This window comes from Chelonoidis abingdonii, chromosome 5 (genome assembly GCF_003597395.2).
Source record: "Chelonoidis abingdonii isolate Lonesome George chromosome 5, CheloAbing_2.0, whole genome shotgun sequence".
Classification (NCBI taxonomy): domain Eukaryota; kingdom Metazoa; phylum Chordata; order Testudines; family Testudinidae; genus Chelonoidis; species Chelonoidis abingdonii.
This window is the reverse complement of record NC_133773.1, coordinates 21,821,284-21,837,908: the sequence shown is the minus strand read 5'-3', so window position 1 is coordinate 21,837,908 and position 16,625 is coordinate 21,821,284. Positions and strand designations below refer to the sequence as shown.

Sequence of the window (16,625 nt, the reverse complement as noted above, 5' to 3'; positions counted from 1 at the left end):
CAGTGGTTGCCCCTTCAACGAATGGAAGCTGAGCCTTTTGAAATCTAGCCTTTTACTGTGAGCGTCTCAGGCCGAGACTGTGCCTCCTAGACTGTTTGGACACCTTCCCCAGAAATGGTACTGTTTAATCATTATTAATGATAATTTTATTGTTATATATGAACTGGCCCCAGATATTTCAAGAGGACAGATGGTAAAATATCACTTGTGGCTCCAATCCTGTGAGCAGAACCCCGTCAACACAGACTCACGGCAGGACTGGAGCCTCAGCCGAATCACACCTTAGATTGTCCAGTCGGCAATTCTTTTTAATCTATTATGCTTTTGCCACATCCCTCATTTTGGTATCCTAACAAAGCAAGAGCCAGGTTCCAGGCTCACATTTCTCATTCCATAATCTGCAGGACAATGTTTCAATCCAAACACAGGCTCTTTTCATTTTAAAAGTCTATGCATAACTGCACTGTTGTTCGGAGCACACAAGTAGCCTATTGTCTGGATTTCAGCCATCTTCATTGCTGTTTGGTTTTGAGATTTTGTGCGTTCAGTGAAAATAGCGTTGCACATATTTTTTAAACTTTTCTGCAAACCTATTTGAATGATGACGTTTTCATGTGTATACTACAATTTTCTTACCACCGTCTGAATCTGCTATTTTTCACATGTTAATGTAACATTGCAGTGTAATGTTATTTGTGGGTCAAAATGTAATGTTGCTGTTTTCTCACTTGTAAATTTCAGTTTTAATAAACCACTGGTCTACAATTTTTTTGGAAGTGTTTGCTTCAGAGATAAAATGTGGTCATTTATTATTGTATTTTGATGTGCTGAATTCAAATATGACAATTAAACAACTGATTGGCTACTTGTTTTAGATTATTTTAAGTTTTTACCTTTTATGTCTATGTATATGTGTAGATCGTAGAGTTTTAATTCTTAAAAATTGTAAACTAGTTTTTCATTGTGTTTATTGGTTGCTTTACATGATCAATATTTCACCTGTCCTGTTTATGTAAACTTTAAAATCGCAATTAAGGGTATAAAATAAAATTTTATTATGAAACACCATGGCAAAAAACTATTATGTACATGTTTTAGTCCTATTCATGTTCTACTCGGCGCTTCTTGGCTTGTCTCTTGTATTCATTAAATGGAGCAATCTTTGTCACTGTCCTATGCAATATTGTCTGCAAGCACTGAATGGGGCTCCATTTGCCCTGATAGCGTTCTGCATTGTTGCATTGTTCCTGGTGATAACGGCTCTCGCCGTGCTTGTCACTCATGCTCCGCGTTTCAAGTGGTGGAAAAAAATCTAGATGAGTGTGCAAAAATTGTACTTTTGGGGACATCGTTGCAACCAAGGCTTTGTTGCCTTGAGTATTTTCCACCGAAACAACCTGTAGCTGTCTTGTCTTCTTGTTTCCGAGAAAATTTATTGCCACTAACTGGACGGCTTTCCATGCCGTCTTTTCTTGCCACGCGTGCATGTTCCAAATGCATCATCTTCGAAGAAGTTCACGAATCTGAGGACCAACAAAGAACCTTCCTTCTCTTAGCTTACTTAACCTGGAATTTTCTACAGAGGCTCCTGAAACGGCTTGTGTTTTTGTCAATGGCTTGATAAAGTTCTCATCAGACCCGCTTGATGTGTAAGGGTGGTAAACAAAATCTTCCTTGATTCAACAAGTGTTGGATTGCTGGAACACTTTTTCCTCCCAGCTCCAGTGACTGTTGTTGGGCCTCTTTCTTTGATGTAGTGGGATAATCTCTTGCACGGACTATTCCCATTTCGCAGGAAACAGCAGTACTTTGTGTATCCAGTGCAGACCAAGCAAGAGAGGCAACATCTTTATATCGCCACAAAGCTGCCATTGATTTGGTCATAGTTCATGCACCCTCAAAAGGTTGTTTCATGTTGTCATAGGTTTCCTTCATTGACTGCATGTACCAAACTGGAATGATGGCAAACAATTGGCCTATGCAGCAAAACAGCTTAGGATCCGTCTTCGATGAGATCATATGAACAGTGTTCCACTGATCTGGATTAGTGACGATGTTGAGGGGCTGCCATCACACCATCGATGCTGTTGCAAGCTACAAGAGTTTCACCTTCCACGAAGAAGAATGGACAAGATGCCTTTTTGACGGTCACGGACCATGGAAACCCTTCACCATGCCAGGAGCATTCCCATCTGCTGTAGTCTAGAGGCCCAACAGTAGGACTGGAGCCAATCAACAATTTTTAAGCATCCATTTTTGTTCTTCGTGACCCAGCATAGTAAGTTTACTACCTTTGTTTCAGAAGCATTTGGCTTGTAAGCAGTGTAATCAGATTATTTTAAAGGCCACCACAATACTAGAACTTACCCAACAATGCAATTGTTCATTTTTGCGGTCAAGAGATGAGAGTGATACCGTCTCTTGTATAATATTACCTGACATTTCATTCCACATCATCCAAACATGTTTTGCAGACGGTGGCAAGTCAGAGTTAACTGTGCTATTTTAATGATTAGATTGGCTCGTGACACTGTACATTATTGTACTGTGATATTGTAGTGAATGATTTATGATCATGTGAAGGCAGGGGATGCACAGAAATTTAAATTTGGATTTAAGTACATGATTATGTTACCATCCCCAGTTTATAGCTTGGACGCCACTATGTATCAAGCATTGAATACATCCCATTTCCAATTGCTAATTGATAAGTGTGGAGCATCTGGAAAAAAAAACTGAGAGGAAGCTGACTTTCTCCTCACTAGCTTTTGTCATTAACTTCAAGTGTAGCCGTGTGTGCAAACAACTGCACACAGTGTCAGTTGACTCATCCGTCTGAAAACCAAGCAGGTTCGTTCTGGATGTAGGTGAACATTTCCATTAGATGGGTCGGGTTCTTTTAGCAAACAAGAGAAGAATTCCTTTGTGACCCTCCGATCACAGCCTCCTCGCCATCAAAGATCACTTGCCCGTGAACACGTTAACTGATCAGCGATACCGATTTGTGACTGTGATTAGGAGGCATCGATTTGAATTCACAGGTCTGCAATTAATACTGTTAGCATTACAGCTGACTTCAACAGTGGCGGGTTATGTCTACACTATGGAATTATTCCGATTTTATTATAACGGCTTTTGTAAAACAGATTGTATAAGTCGAGCGCACACGGCCACACTAAGCACATTAATTCGAGTGGTGTGTGTCATGTATGAGACTAGCTTGATTTCCGTAGCATTACCTTGTGTGGTTTAGCTATCCCGTCGACGTATCCCATGTTTCCGCTAGTCTCCTCTGGCCCATTGGGATTCTGGTTGAGGATCCCATGCAAAAACCAGTGTCGCAGGTATTCTGTATAAATGTCTGTTCACTCAAATCCTTTCCTCCTGTGGAAGCAACAGGCAGACAAATCATTTCGTCACCCTTTCCTCTGGATTGCCCTGGCAGCATGCCATGCCATGGCAAACATGGAAGGGCCCGTTTTGTTTTTGTCACTGTCACCGTATGCTGTACTGGATGCTGCTGACAGGGTGGTACTGCCAGTGCTACACAGCAGCCATTTCAGTTGGCCTTGCAAGGTAGCAGACGGTTACTATCCCTATTGCTGTCTGCCATGCCTTTGTAAATTGGTTTTGATGGACGGATGACGGTTATCAGTGTGTACATCTGCTGCTTGTCCGGGGTGCTCCTGGCCGGCCTCGCTAGAGGTCGGCCAGGGGCGCAAAGACAAAATTTGGAAATGCTGCCGCAGGTCATTCCCCTTCTTTATGTTTTGGTCTAAAAATAGGAGTCAATCCTGCCTACAATATGGGCAAGTTGTTGTACTAGAGAACCGAGAGCACCGCTGTTCCTGCATACCCCAGAGATCCCGCAGAAGATGAGCTGGCATGCATTCTAGGGGGTGGCCGCAAACAACCCCACCCATTGTTCCCTCACCGCCGACCCCCTGGGCTACCGTGCTAAGTGTCCCCCATTGTGTTGATGAAAGTAATAAAGATGCAGGAATAAGAAACACTGACTTTTTTAGTAATAAAATGGGGGGAGGCAGCCTTCCAGCTTGCTATGTATAGTCCAGGCAGTACAGAATCTTTTCTTTAGACACGAAGGGGGGGGCTGATAGAGCCTCAGCCTCCAGTTGCTATGATATGAGGATGGTTACAGCCGTTCTGTACCCATTACTGGGGATGACTGGGAAGTCATTCCCATTTTCACCCAGGCGCCCCTGGCCAGCCTCACCTGAGGTCAGCCAGGAGCACTCATGGGCTGGATGATAGGACAATTGGCAGGACGGTACAATTATGACTTGCTATCATCAGGGAAGGGGCGTGCCGGTGTTTCAGTGCTGCAGCACCCGTCTACCAGCAGGCATTGCAGTAGACATAGGGTGAAATTGAAAAAAAGGTGATGAAACGTTTTATTTCCCTTTTCTTTCTACGGGGGTGGTCAGAGGGGTGGGTACTAGGCAGCGGTGACGACAATATTACCCTGAAACACCCGGGAAAATGTTTTTTGACCCTTTTCAGGCACTGGGAGCTCAGCCAAGAATTGCAAAGCTTTTCGGAGACTGCAGGACTGTGGGATAGCTGGACGTCCCAGTTACTCTCCTTCCTCCATGAGCGGTCCATTTGATTCTCTGGCTTTCCGTGACGTTGTCCACAGCACTGTGTGTGGCCTTGTCTATCATAGCCTGGGATTTTTTCAAATGCTTGTTTCTGTCGTCTTCTGTAACGTAGCTCTGATAGAACGATTGTCCCCATAAGCGATCAGATCCAGTATTCCCGTACGTCCATGCTGGAGCTCTTTTTGGATTTGAGACTGCATCGCCACCCATACTGATCAGCGCTCCATACTGGGCAAACAGGAAATGAAATTCAAAAGTTTGCGGGGATTTTCCTGTCTACCTGGCCAGTGCATCCGAGTTCAGATTGCTTTCCAGAGTGGTCACAATGGTGCACTGTGGGATACCGCCCGGAGGCCAATACCATCGATTTGCGGCCACACTAACCCTAATCCGACATGGCAATACCGATTTCAGTGCTACTCTTCTCGTTAGGGAGGAGTACAGAAACCGGTTTAAAGAGCCCTTTATATCGATATAAAGGGCCTTGTTGTGTGGACGGGTGCAGGGTTAAATTGGTTTAATGCTGCTAAATTCAGGTTAAAAGCATAGTGTAGACCAGGCCTGGGACTGTTTCAGCGCTGGAGGAAAAGGGGGAAGTGAAGTATTAAGAAGACTGTTTGTTTTTTAAATGGATGATTCAACATTTTGCGCAAGAAGGAAAAGTCATAAATAATAGGCTGCTCTCCAGGTAACAGCACAGCCCCTCCGCTTTCCTGTCTGTCCCCCTTCCTGCCCCCAGTAAGAGGGCAGTTCTCCTGGTCACAAGAGTTAGGGGGACTGATACCAGCAGCTGTTGAATTCTGTGGCATCTTCTCAGACATAAAACACATTCCTTATTAGGTGACCCAGTCTTGTTCTTACTGCAAAATGGCAACAAGACACTGCTTGACACTGTATAAAAACAAGATACTTGTTCTGGGGTTTGTTTTTGCTTTGGTCTCCCTCCCCACCCACCCATCCACACACATACAGTAGCCACATCAAGGGGGCCCTCCAGTGGATGCCAAACACCTCCCTATGCTTCCTTTATCTGGTCCTTTTACAATGAGGGAGAAGCCCATAGGTATTGAGCCAACCAGTCCCAACAAAAACCTGCTGATCAGGAAGGAGGCAGACTCATCCCCTCATTGGTTAGATGAAGCCCTGCTACTGGTTATAGCCAGGGTGGAGTCCATATACCTTATTATGAGCCCACTGTGTGGGTGGCAGGGATTGGAGGGAACAGTTTTCTAAGAGAATTGAGAAGGAAACAAGAAAAATAAGGCAGGTTAGGGAAAAAACTCCTGAAGGATCTTACTTTTAGAGGCTTTTTCAAATCAATATCTGAATGAATGCTCAGCTCCCTCAAAGCATCACCAACCAAGTTGCTCCTGCGGACGTGAAGAACTAGGAAAGGGCTTCTGGCCAGCAGAGGCTCCAGAGTGAGAAGCATGAAAACATTTTGCAAATTCACTCCATTGACCGCCATCTATAAAGCAGCACAAAAAAGAGAGAGACTGAAAAAAGCAGAGTCCCCTGGCACTATTTATTTCCTGAGTGGAGACAGTTGTACCACCATCCCCTAGTCTGTGACCAATCCTTGGTATTCCTTCCTTCTGCCTCTTGTTCCACCAGCATCAGTCATCTGATTACTGCTGAAGGTGAGACCCAGAGGATTCACTACAAATACTCTCTTCACAGCAGCACAGTGCTCATAAATAAACTGCCTCCCAGGAGGCTGAAGTCCTCAATACACAGAATAGATGCAACATAGGAAACAGCAGTTCAAGCTGGTCCCACGCTACCCAAACAACATGTCTTGGTCATGACTTGGAAGGACTTTCTCAAGGAGTGAGGTGGTAGTTTAGTTTATTTGGATCATTCAGCTTTTAGCCTCTGCACCGAGTAGGGTTATCACTTGGCCAGTATTTGACCGGCCTATCCATTTTTAAATTTTTTTTTTTTTTAATGGATTTGCCAGTTGACAAAAAAAAAAAATTCTAATCTGCTGGGTTTTTTTAATGTGGGTCTAAAGATTTGCATCATCACCAAAATACACTGGGATATCTAATGTTAAAAGTTTCTGTGCCCAGCTAAAGACGATGCAATATTCTCACTTCCGCAGTTTAAGCAGCAACAGACCAAAACTGTTGAAAATACAGCAGCTGTCTGCCATCAACACCTAAAAGCACCGTGTATGTGTCTGAGAGAAGGTTTGAGTCGCTGTAAGTGGCTGTTGAAGGGTGGGTGGGTTGCGGAGTTGCCTTGTGGTTGGGGTTGTGACAGACTTGTCTTGAGGGTGCCAATTTATTTATTTTTTTCATTTCAAAGATGGTAACCCTACCACCGAGACTAGAGTCACCTCTAGTGACAACTGTGGTGACCGTTTTTCATTGCGTGGGAACCCGTCAGCTAGGAACTAGACTCTTTTTTCACAAAGTCTGCATAACAAGCATCAGATGGTAATGACTTTTGGACACTAGCAACCTGTGCTACATTTTAACCAGTGACTCACTATTAATGACTCTCTCCATCCACCCTCTCCACTTGGTCCTCAATGAATGTCGATGGAAATGACCTCATTGTTCACATACAGCGTTTTTACATTCACAAAGAAAACAGAGGAAAGCTAAGTAGTACGTGGCTCCACTACCATCTACTGGAAGGGATGTATCAGACCTGACCAACCACAAGCCACTGTCCTCCACTAGAGCTCTGGATTCCATTCACTAGAGTGCACAAGTGTGGTTGAGTTGAGGACCATGATGTTGACTCGTGGCCACAAATTTGATGCAAATTGGTGCTTGATCACCTATACTATGATAGAATCCAGCACTAAGTTTTTGAGAATCACTCATTCAACATCAGGATCTCCACGCAGAAGCCATATTTGATGCCACCCACTTAGTGGAACAGAATGAAAATATCACATTGTTCAATGTATTGCAAGGTGCAAATCACAATTATAATCACAGTGAACCTTGCCTAGCAAAATAGCTTTATTTACATAAAGGATTATTGCACAATAAGGACTTCAGCAGTGCCTCACTGGAATCCAGTAGCAAGAGGCCCTTCAGGGAGTTAATTGTCCGAGATGGCACATAACTACACTAATGATGAAATACTGCCCATGTATGAATGATTAGCAAACTACACCTAAGTATGTGGGGGAAGGCAGAAAAGAAGACTAGGGACAGGCAAAGTAAAAGAGAGGAGAGCTGGCTACCTGCATCTGTAGTTCAGCATCCGTCTGTAACATTTTGGTCTTGGCTTGAGCATCAAAGATGAAAGGATAAGAACAGAGTGTCACAGCATCCTAGAAGGAAGAAAGGGAAATTTCAGTTGCTGTTTGCAACTTGGACAAGCACTTGTAAAGAGAAGAGTCATCAATTTTTTTTTATTTTTTTTTACCTGCATGATAGATGGTCTTACTTTCTGTGGAAAGAGAGAAGGGAAAAAATGGTTAATTCTTTTGGTTCGATATTCCATGTCTTGCTTTTTCGGATGGACAGTTCAGAGGAGATCCAACTCCTCTGAACCTCATATCTTCTGGGATGAAAACCCCAGCTTCTTCCTCTTGGAGAAAGAGAGACATGGTGAGTTTCACTTCTGAGCAGAGGGCCATGTCAAGGCTTATATGCCAGCAAGGCCCCACTTAAATCCCAAGTGGTCCATAAGCCTTGAGCTAACTTTATGCACAGGGGTGAATTTCACCTCCAAAAAATCAACAAAATCAACTCATTAACTTCTTATTACTTCATCTCTAGCTTTGCTAGTGGGACTATTTCAAACAAATAGGTACTATTTTAAGCCCACAATTGTGACAACATTAAGTTCGGTCAATTACCAAATGCAACAATTTTCATTTAACACATTTATCCCTTTAACTAGCTTTTCAATCAATTGACTAAGTTTTACTATTACAGAGCTGCTGTATTGCTCTGATTGCATCTCATCACTTTGGCTAAAACAAGCATAGGATAGTACAGTATTACCATACGATTGAAAGGGGGTGTTACAGCTTGTCCAGTACAGTGTAGTCTTTATTGTCCATAAAAATAGATAAACAACTCTTAGTCACAACCATCTTTCATTATTGTGGCCTCCCTTGATATTTTTGTTCTCTCTCATTCAAAATTTTGGTCATAGTCATTATTAAGACTAACAATCCCTAGCATCTATATCACATTCTCCATTCACAGTTTTCAAAGTGCTTTACAAAGGAGGCAAATATCATTACCTCAATTTTTGGAGATGGGGAAACTGAGGCACCAAATGATGGAGGAACTTTCCCAAGATCACCCACCAGGTTACTAGAAGAGCCTGGAATAGAACCTGATCTCCTGAGCCCCAGTTCAGTGCCCTGCTCATTGGCATGACATTTCCTTTTAAGGAGCCGCATTATATAGCCAATGATCACCGTATTCTATAATACCTTCCTAAATGATAGAAGTAAAGGATGAAGAGGTGGGTGAGGTGATATCTTTTATTGGGCCAAATTCTGTTGGTGAGAGAAACAATTTTTTGAACCACACAGACCTCTTCTCCCACACCAGAAGAAGAGCTCTGTGTGGCTCGAAAGCTTGTCTCCCTCAACACCAGAAGTTGGTCCAATAAAAGCTATCACCTCACCCACCTTGTCTCTTTAATATCGTGAGACCACCACAGCTACAAAAACACTGCCTGGACATTAAGGGTAGAGTTATATTTTTTTTATATATGAGCTGGTTCCTGAGGTTCTGATTCAACTAAGAGGATCAAGTTAAACAGTGATTGAATTAAGCTGAAGGCATAACACCACGTTAGTGAATTTTAGAGATCATTTAGGAGACATTAAATATATATTTGGTAGCTTTATTCTTCTGATGGCATTGTTGTAAGTTATCTTCATCAAGCTAGTAAATACTCAACTCAAAGACAGCTTACCCACATATGCTCCAGTGTTCAATGTATTACACCAACAAACAATCATTATTAGTAGGGATACTGAAATTTATAAATAGTACTGAAGAGGCAAAGATGGACAGCAATTTTGCAACTCATTAAAACCCCTTACCATTCCTGCTTGATGCAAGAACCACATAAGATAGTCTTCTTGGATGTCCACCAAGTTGGAAATCTCTGGGATATAAAACGTGTCATATTCCACATGTTTAACTTTCAGATTCACCTGATTAAGAAAACAAAAGACTTAAAATTTCAGGGTATATACACTTTTCCCACCTTTAGAAACACACAGGCTCTTTTTCTTTCCTGGGGTCTCCCCATATACTCAGATCTGCCTGCATAAAGCAGCTTCCAGGATTGGGCTAGCTCGCCTTTATCAATATTCACTGCTTTGCACTATATTCAGCAGTAATGCAAAAAACCTACCAGCCTGTATCCTGTAAGACATTACCTTCAGCAAGTTAGCATAAGGCTTGAGGCCTATACACTTTGCACAGATAAACTTTGCACAGATAAATGGCCCAACAGAAAACCCCAAGTATTTGGGGAGCTGAAAATAGAGTTTAAGGGAAAGTTCTGACCACAGGTACCTGAGTCAACCACAATAGTGTCCTGGCAGCAAACTGACGTACATAACAGGTACATGAGATACATCTAAGGCTAGCCTGCTTGCTTGCCTATATCTCTTTTTTTATAAGTTTATTATGGGTTTGACTGTTTTATTATAACAGGTGTATGGATTTCTATTAGAGTTTATTTTGGATGTAACACAAGAGACCTACGGGCCACATCCTGTATGTTGAGCTAAATCAAAGTTAACATATATATGTTTGGGACCTTTCACCTAGATGAACTAAAGCATAAGGTCCATATAAGGGCCATATACAGGCTGGCGCAGGGGCTTTCCTAAGTTCATACCCTTCTAAACTTAACAGGCACATCACAACTTGGAAAGAACCGAAATAACCGGTTAGGACAGAAATAACAAATGTGATACCTAATCACAAAAGGGCCATGGTAACGAACTGACATGTATAATAATAAGTTAAAATAATTGATATGCTAGCATATAGGGAAAAGACACTCCAACATCAGTAAGGTGAGTAAATACAAATAAGGAAAAGGGGAAAATCCCCTACTGAATGTGCATCAAACTTAGCGGAATCAGCGTAACATATTATAAAAGTGGCATCCCAGCCTAGGGACAGTAGGGGAAGAGGTAGTCCTTGGGAGGTGCCAGAATGATGGTCACTGGTAATGATGAGGAAGGTGATGGTGATGAGGAAGATGATGGCTAACATTTCAGGTTGTTCTGCAAGGGATGCTGTGAGTATACGGATGTGCAGATGTACGTTCTGTAGTATCGCTATCTACCTTACTGAGTATTAATACTCTCTATTTGTAAATATAAAAGGTCCTATAGTATGAGTGTTGCAACTGTGCGCATCGGGGTTCCCAACTATATAATAGTTTAAATAATACTTGGGGCAAGAACCTGTTAACCCTCAAGTGATCACTGGGAATTCTTACATAATCAACATAATTAATATATAATCTAAAGATCGGGCAGCAGTACAAAAAGAGCATTTGCAAACAACTGAGGTGCCTCAGATTTCAGTTTGCATCCAATAAACTTGCGTCATTAGTTACAGTGCATATGAAAAGATGCTAAAATACAATCAAGAAATAACTCATCCACTTATGTACAAAAAGATTTTAAACTTTCCTGTTGCTTTGTGCTACTGGTATTTTTAGAAAAGAACATACACACCAAGAGAATGAGAAAGAGAAAGAGAGAGAGAGAGAGAGAGTGAGAGTGTGTGCGTGCGTCTGCTTTGCTGGTGGGGTGTTCTACCGAAGTTCAGCTATTTATTAAATTGTTTCAAACAAATCCCTACAAAGTTAAACAATGTTGCCTCAAGTTCAGGTGAAGTGCTAACATTCTCTTTCCTTGGCTGCCATTACAAATGTCTGTGGTAGATGATGGTGTGCGTCCTCAACCTGGGGCTTGTGAATTGGCATCACAGGTTGCGACTGCCCTGCCCTTCCCACATTGCTCAGGGAAGAAGTAATGGTAGGGAAAAGGTCAGAGAGCCCCTGGACTATGACACTGTACTGTTCCAAAACACACATGCTTGCCTCTTACCTTGTGAAGTTTCTCTAGCAGTCTGAGAGCAGCTGTAATGTAACTACTGAACAGGACAGGGATCAATAATGTTTTTCTTCCATTCAGGAGATAAACTACCGCGCCTTTATAGAGGTTCACTAACCTCAGGAAATACCTTGGGCATACTTGAGACCACCAGTTATCTACAGGGGGGAAAAATATATATATGTCAATATTGTTATTAGAGCACTTGGTGGTAGCAGACATTATAGTGATGGAATCTGAGAAAAAAGTATTGTAACACTATACAATATATTGTATCTCCTCTCTCTGTTTCAAAGATGGGCTCTGCAGTTTCATTAAAAGAAGCTCTGAAAAACGCAAGCACTGACACAAATGATACCATATATATGTATTTGTGAAGTGAAGGTTGTAAGCAAGGACTCCTTTAAGCAGCGGAGCTGGGGGAAGTTTCCGCACTCCAGCTTGGCCATAATTTATATTCCTATTCGTTAGTCACATGTCCTGTATTCTGAAGAGCAAGTGACAACCATGGCCCAATAGCCCAGTGTAATGGGGCAGTCACCCTGCTCCGGCTTGGAAAGGGTTAAAAGCTAGCCCTTGGAAAGGGAGGGAGGCTGATTGGGTAGGCAGCTGCAAATGTGGCCACACCCAGTTAGAGTCCAGCTGGCCCTGATAAAAGGGCTGGGAGCTAGGCAGGGGGAGTCTCACTCCAGAGGTGGAGTGGGACGGACCTGGCTGCTGGCTAGATGAGGGTGTCCTAAGCAGAGCAGTGCTGGGGAAGGGCAGGCAGAGCTGAGGAGCTTGGACCAGGCGAGCCCCCAGGCTAAGGCCAGGCAAAAAGGGCCTGTGGGGGTACTGAAGCTGCAGTGGTGCAGCCAGGCCAGGAAAAGGCAGTAGGTCCAACCCCCCTTGCCAATGATGAGTGGCCATTTCAGTTTGCCCCTGAGCAAAGGGGCTAGATGAAGACTGGCAGTGGGACACTGAGGCAAGGAGGGCTTACGGAGCTTGGGGGGTCCCCCCAACCAGCAGGAGGTGCTGTGGCAGTGAGTGCCTGCCAAGCTACCCCAGTGACTGCCAATACGCTAACCCCTTCCAGAGGCTGTTCTAGACCACAGAGGGGCTGTTCCACGACCTGTCCAAACCCTCTTCTCCTACAAGACAGCATAAGTGTCACACCCATGAGCGAATCACTGGGTACTGGGAGACGCCGATGGCAGTATTTAGGAGCCACAATAACTCCCATGTGCCATTTCCATCTTTAAACAATACACTCCTACCCCCATGCAATTACGTACAATGATCTAGATTCCAGTTCCCTCCCAAGAGGCTTACAGGGAGAAGGCAGGAGTCAGCCCTAGGGAGCAGTTTGAACACAGGACAGCTCAGGGGATCCCTTCCCTCCACCCCTCTTTCCTTTGTTAGCCACGACCAATTAGCTCAGCAGTAATCCCCCTATTCCCAGCAGTGGTAGAGCCCACATTGATTTTTTGCAGGATTCTGTTACCTTGCTGAGAACCCCATCATGCTTTCTTAAATGAAGGAGAAACACTTGCCCCTCTGCATCGCTCCATTCCCCTGCCTGGCCCCTGTCTCTCCATCTGCCTGCGGGTTTTTCCCTCTCTCTCTCCACACCCCATGAAAATCCCTTCAGTATTTAAGGTCAGCCTATGCCACCTCTTTCGAGAGGGAGATCTTCTCTAGCCAAAGGCAATACCTCCAGCCCAGCCTCTGCTGGGACACTGCCTGTCAGCTTCTAGCACTGCTCTGCTACCAACACTGGACCACAGCCCCTAGAACCAGTCTGCCTTTACATTTTGCAAAAAACAAAATAGCATTAAGAATTCAACCACAAGGAACTAGAGGCTGGCAGGGAAGAGTATAAACACCCTGTACAGTTCTAGACAGTCACAAACACAATAAACTAGGATTTCTATGGAGACTGATTCACGGACGAGGCACAGCTGGTTCTAACATCTCTATGAACAAAGAGAGGAAGGGTCAAGTATTTGAATCTCAAACTAGCCACCAGCGGAGCACCGTGAGTGACACTCAGTACCCGCCTAACTCTGCTATCACTTAAGCCAGCAGTAGCTCAACAGGAGAAGAGTTCAGCCAACACGGAGTGCTTTTGAAAGTCCCAAGTTTATGTTTTGTGAATGATCTCCCCCTAGTGCCCCGGACTGATGCTAAAGGAATGACGCAGAACAAGATGCACCCCTATGAAGCTCACCCCTTACCTAATACTTTGCTGGGGTTGGTATCCAGTCGCAGAATGGCCATTGCTAGAGGAAGCGTTAATGTTATGTAATGCTTTGAGTCTTGAAACAGGGGGAATTCAGGGAGAATCAGGTAGATTCTCATTGCCTCAACATCTGGTGGGGAGCTGGACAGCTGGGGAATCAAAAAGCTTTCAAAGCTCTTTAAGATCTGGAGGGGAAAAAAGAACAAGAGAAGTTAACTCAGCATACATCCCTGAAGAACAATAGAAGGCTGGCTCAGTGCTCACCTAAGACCACGTTGTGCACATCTGACACATTTGTCTCATTACCAGCTCTTTTATACTCTGCTGTGTAAGTGTCAGTATACTTAAGGGTCTAAAGATAACTCACTAAAGCAAGGAAGTACTTTGTGAAGGCTGAAAATCCAGGCTGACATTCCCATCTGTTCTCTCAGCCTGCAGAGTGGACTCTGGGAGTGAAGGGCAGCAGGAGGAAAAAGGTAAAGTGATAGTAATTTAATACATTGCTTAAGCTTTTGTGCTCTTAAATCTGACACTGATACTAAAAATCCTTATTGCAGACCTGAGTTCCTATTCTTTCTATTCATTTTTGTTACACTTAATTATTATAGTTTTGGGGGTTTAAGTGAGCAACGTCACACTCCCCTCTCCAAAAAACCCTCCTCCATTTGGCTCTGTTGAAATACAGTATTTGCTAGGTGGTGAGTAGACAGGCGTGTACAGCAATATCCTCTTAAAGCGCATTCATTTTTAACCCACACAAAAACTACAGGATTGCTGTACAAAAACCTAGAGGCCGCAGTGTAATGCAACACCAGAGAACTGTCATTCCATTTCCCCTACTGCATCCAAAAACACATTAAAAGAACATTAAGGTTGCAGAGTCAAGCACTCTAGTTAGGAAATGCCCCTCTCCCCCCCTTGTTGCTACTGCCTCTCCTATACCCCCTCCTCAGTCTTCTGCTCCTCTCCTTCTGCCCTGCATCTCCTTTCCCTGTTCCTCAACCCTCTGTATTTTGAGTCGGTTCGCAGCATGGTCAGTCACTCCCTGGGAATGGTGCACGTGCAATCTGGCTGGCACGTAGGAGGTGTGAAAAAATCTCTTTGGAGAATTTTGCTGCCCAATTCTAACAAGTCTCTATTGAGCACCTGCAAACAGATTTTTTTTTCAGGGGCTTAAAATTTGGGTAGATTTTCACAGGGAGGGCAGATGACTCATCTCTGACACCCAACCAACCCCCTTGCCAAATATCAAGTCCTTGCTTCAAAGCATTGAGGTGCTAGAGCTTTTCAATGGAACAGTTGCAAGAATATTTTTTTTTAATGTGGCCAAAACAATGTATTTTTCCCTAAACTCATTCTGAGAAACGGATGAGCAATTCTAGCTGAAACTTTCTCAGAAAAGTCAGCCTGAAGTGGACAGCCAGCTTGGAAAATTTCAGCTCGAGGTTTAAATTTAGCAACGTTTCAAGCAGCTGAAAACAAGGTCTTATAATTGGAAGTGTTGGGCAGCCTTAACAACAGGTACCGGTGCCTGTGCTGCCTATAACAAACGGAGTTTCATTATACGGAATCCATTGTAAATGGGATCCACTCTGCATGCAACAAGGATACTATGAGTCATGTTACCCACAACCTTACTATACAATTCAACACGCCTAGGTGGTCTCTGCTCTGGGGAAACTGAGGACTAAAAAAGCAGGTTAATACTGAGGTGCAAGATGACAAAAATCTAACAGACAAGGCAATTAGCTAATTTAAGACTGCTTTAAATACTTCACGCATATTAAGATCTATTATTCCCTTAACTCTAAAAGCAATTTTTAATTAACATGCATCACTATTAAATTTAGCTCAGAGAAAAAAATCTCTCTTTAAACAGGCCATTGATAAAGCCCAGAAAATAGGTAATAATGAAAATTCACTTTTACTCTATCATCACTATAATAGCTAGAAGAGTAGTAAATGTCTGTGTCCATAAATGACACAAATGTATTTCGGGGGAGGCTCTGAAAAGAACCATGTCCTACAAGTCTTAGTGAACAAATCCATCCATCATTAACTAATGCTGCACTAGAGAGTATAATTGCCACTACTTTTTAGAAATAAAAGTAAAATGTTCTGGCTTGTATTGCCTCTTGCTTATACCAATGTGAATCAGGAATAGCTGCGCTGAAGTCAATGGAGTCACTGGTGTTAACAAGAGAAAAATTAGGCCCACTATATGTAGCCATATACCTATATCTAAAGGGGTCTCGTTTCCTCTGCAAGCACATACAACTCCATCTCCCATTAACATCAGTGGGAGAACAGACCTCTAAGAAGTGCAGTTACTCTACAACTCCTGAAAATCTGACAAAGTTATAGCAAAATGTTAGTATTTCTCACCAGATCATCATCAACAGTTATTAAAAAGACTGTGGGCCAAATCCTCAGCTAGTGTAAATCAATTTAGGTCCACTGAAGTTGCCACACCAGCTGAAGATCCTACTTTGCATTAATGGCGGATACCCAGCGTGACAGACTGAATTTTGTAAAGCAATGAGTAGCCAAATACAGACGCACGCAAAACTAAAATTCCGCATTACAAGATGTACTTGTGCAGTTTAATTTCTATGTGACATTTCATAACGTCTTAGTAAAAGTTTTGTGAAGTAATAAAGTCCTAGTTACACCACTCTATTATTCAATCTTTCCTAAAACATTCACC

General features: G+C 43.1%; 1 protein-coding gene across 1 annotated transcript in view; it reads right to left on the bottom strand.

Moving 5' to 3' along the window:
- Window positions 1–16,625, bottom strand: part of HERC3 (HECT and RLD domain containing E3 ubiquitin protein ligase 3) — a 112,024-nt gene that overhangs the window by 36,511 nt on the left and 58,888 nt on the right. The window contains exons 13-18 of the mRNA XM_032767485.2: window positions 13,914–14,103; window positions 11,692–11,855; window positions 9,655–9,768; window positions 8,010–8,033; window positions 7,825–7,914; window positions 5,917–6,087 (exon numbers count right to left, since the gene is read on the bottom strand). Coding sequence (XP_032623376.1) covers window positions 5,917–6,087; window positions 7,825–7,914; window positions 8,010–8,033; window positions 9,655–9,768; window positions 11,692–11,855; window positions 13,914–14,103 — 753 coding nt within the window. The remainder of the gene's footprint in view (window positions 1–5,916; window positions 6,088–7,824; window positions 7,915–8,009; window positions 8,034–9,654; window positions 9,769–11,691; window positions 11,856–13,913; window positions 14,104–16,625) is intronic.